Here is a 3,351-nt window from a genome sequence, read left to right on the forward strand (position 1 = left end):
CATGCATGATACAAATATAAAAGCATATTAGAACGATTGCATAAGTATTCGGTTAAGTTTGAACAAAAGTCAACTTTGGTCAAGTCAAAGTCAACGAAAAAGTCAACACATTCGGGTCGGGTCTCGGACAATTTTTCTGAGTTTTATAATCATATATGAGCATGTTAGAACAAGTTACATGTTAATCGAAGGTGCGTAGCATAGTTAGAATTAAACGAAAAATGACCAAGCAAAGCAGAATCTGGTAGTTCATTTGGACGGCGTCCAGATTGGCTGGATGGCGTCCAGATGTGAAGGGCTGGACGGCGTCCAAAGGGTCGGACGGCGTCCAAACACCTGGACAGTTTGAAGTTGCTGAAATTTCACAAGTCTCGAACCAAAACTCAAACAAGCACAATTTATGATCCGCAAACAATCAAAACATGTATCTTATATCGTTGGAAATGTATTTTGACGAGGAAAACAACTAAGCACATTTCATCAATCAAATCAACATTTATAACAACCAAATCCGCATTAAATGTTCACCATTAATTACATTCAAGTTCATAAATGCACTTGATGACTCGGAAACTTACTACCTACATTCAATACGCCGTTTCGTAGGTAAATACGCATACAATGCAACTAAACACTTACAAACAACATTGTCAAGCATTTAATGCATCAAAAGTTCATAATTAAGTTCATCAAACCCTAACCAAAATCACAAAATCAATAATCGTTGTTAGTGAAGCTTTCTTAATCAACCTACACATCAAAATGGAGCTAGTGATGCTAGTAACACATTTAATACATGAACTTTAACATAACAACAACATTTAATCATCCAAAACTCAAGATTAAACATACTCATGTCAAGTTCATGCTAGTTTCACCAAAACAACAAGATCGAGCATACAAATCATATATTTATGTTAGACTCGAGCCATAGACACTAACTAACACTTTTATAAGTCAAAAACATCAAGAACATAAAATCTAGTGTTTTTAGAAAGTTACCCAAATGAGATGATGTTGGTATGGATTCGAAGAGAAAGATGCAAGGATTCCAAAAATGTAATTTATTTTGATGTTGGCTTGCTAGATCAAGAATGGATGATGAATCTTTGATTTTGGAGTTGAGAGCACAAAAGTGGAAGTGTTAGAAGTGAGGAGGTGATGAATGAGTGGAGGAGGAGGGATTGACTAGTTGACCTAGTCAACTAGTTTGATCCCTTGGCAAGTTTAGTCCCTCGAGTTTAAAAGCGGGTGCGTGAATTACCTAAACGAAATATTTTAAAAACGCGTTTTAACGGAAGATGTTATAATTAAATAACGGACTTTAAAATAGGTAGACGGAAAGTAAACGGAAAAAGACGGGATGTTACTCAAAACACACAACAACTGATCTTCTTTAATTGTTTATCTTATTCATCTTGTTCAGTCTGTCAGTGATTAAGTGTTTCAAGCATAAGTGATTATCTTGTTGATATTCACTAATTTTGTCTGTTCTTATTGTCTAGTTCATCTTGTTTTATCTCCATTTGTACTCTGTGTAATCTTGGTTTGGATTTGGAATGTTAATCAATAAAATCTATATTGTGGTAATATGCATATTTCTTCATGTATCCCCAGCAGATCAATAAAATTAATGATTCCTCACTATTTCATTATCATATATTCTCTATAATTCTCTCAAATTCACAACGGTTTTATTATTTTGTTTCTACAAAATTAACAGTATCCTAGGTAAGAGATAATGTTATAGGCAAGTATCATATGTCTAGTTAGAAATATGGACCTAAACAATAGTTGTAAAATATATGATATTAAATGTGTAGTTGGCCATCCATAATTGTTGGTTAACGTGTGGTGGTAATACCATGCACACCCCTTACGGATAAGGATACGTATACAATAAAACCAAATATATTAACTAACTCACATTCTAAAATCACAAAACACGTACACACATCCTTTCTAACCTCTCTCAACAACCTACAATCCCACTCTTCAAAATGGAAGACAAATTCGAAAAACTTCCTCAACATAGCATCAGCTGGTTAAAAGGAAGGTCAACTTGGTACAAAAATCAAGGATTTTGGACCTTACAAAAGTTTCATATAGGAGCAATTATGGCTCAACAAAGGTTCAAGGTTCAACCCCCAAGTGACACAATGCTGTGTAGCTTTCCTAAAAGTGGCACAACTTGGCTAAAGGCTTTATCTTTTGCCATTTTAACCCGACACAAGTTCGACGAATCCACCACTCCTTTACTTACAACCTTTCCTCACGACTTTGTTCCTAACCTAGATGTAGATCTTGAGAAAATCGAAGCCAACGGTAACAACGACTCTCATGACTCGTCCCCATTAATGTTTTCCTCACACCTTCCTTACACTTGTTTGCCAGAATCAATCATATCTTCAAATTGCAAGATAGTTTATGTATATCGAAATGTGAAAGATGTCATAGTTTCTCATTACCATTTTCTTAGAGAATTGTTCAAAGTACCGATTGAAGATGCACCGTTCGAGGAGGCCTTTGAAGAATTTTGTCAAGGCATTTCGGCATATGGACCGTACTGGGAACATATTTTGGGATTTTGGAAAGCTAGTCTTGAAAGGCCAGGGACAATACTTTTCTTGAAATACGAGGACCTGAAACGGGACCCTACAACTCATGTGAAGGCGCTTGCCGAGTTCCTTGGTAACCCTTTTTCGGATGAAGAAGTGGGAAAAGGCGCGGTTGAAAGCATTATCAATTTGTGTAGTTTTGAGAGGTTGAAAAACTTAGATGTTAATAAAACTGGATTACGACATAATTGCGAAAGAAAGAGTTATTTCAGGAAGGCTAAGGTTGGAGATTGGGAGAATTATTTCACAAATGAGATGAAAGAAAAGATTGACAATATTATTCATGAGAAATTGAGTGGTGTTGATTTAGTTCTGAAATAATCTACAAACTCATGCTTCACTATGTCATTATTCAGTCAATAATTATTCAGTCTTTGTAAGTTTACAGTTCTAAATAATTACATACGGTCCTACAAATAAATGATATTGGTGATGATGATATACAAGAGGCCGGGAGTGTTTGTATGTGTTTAAAATATGTGTAATATATGTTTTACATATAAGGTGATTGCTTTTGTGGTAAAAAAATGATATTCTATCATAAACAATCAACATTCAACAATACATCAATTGATTATCAAATCAAAATAGTCAAATCTTTAGTACTATCTGTAGAAAACTCGCAAATCAAAACGAAGAACTAATTCAGTTTACACCTGATGTGATTAACTAAGAGCAGATGAATCATGAATTAGAATGAATGTGAACTTGGAAAAAACTGCCACAAACCCTA

At 34.8% G+C, this 3,351-nt stretch overlaps 1 protein-coding gene across 1 annotated transcript; it reads left to right on the forward strand.

Moving 5' to 3' along the window:
- The first annotated feature begins 1,943 nt into the window (after nt 1–1,943).
- Nucleotides 1,944–3,126, forward strand: LOC139871703 (flavonol 4'-sulfotransferase-like). Its single transcript, XM_071859432.1, has one exon. The coding sequence runs from the start codon at nt 2,001–2,003 to the stop codon at nt 2,937–2,939; it is 939 nt and encodes a 312-aa protein (XP_071715533.1). The 5' UTR covers nt 1,944–2,000; the 3' UTR covers nt 2,940–3,126.
- Nucleotides 3,127–3,351: the final 225 nt, after the last annotated feature.

This window comes from Rutidosis leptorrhynchoides, chromosome 10 (assembly GCF_046630445.1).
Source record: "Rutidosis leptorrhynchoides isolate AG116_Rl617_1_P2 chromosome 10, CSIRO_AGI_Rlap_v1, whole genome shotgun sequence".
Lineage (NCBI taxonomy): Eukaryota > Viridiplantae > Streptophyta > Magnoliopsida > Asterales > Asteraceae > Rutidosis > Rutidosis leptorrhynchoides.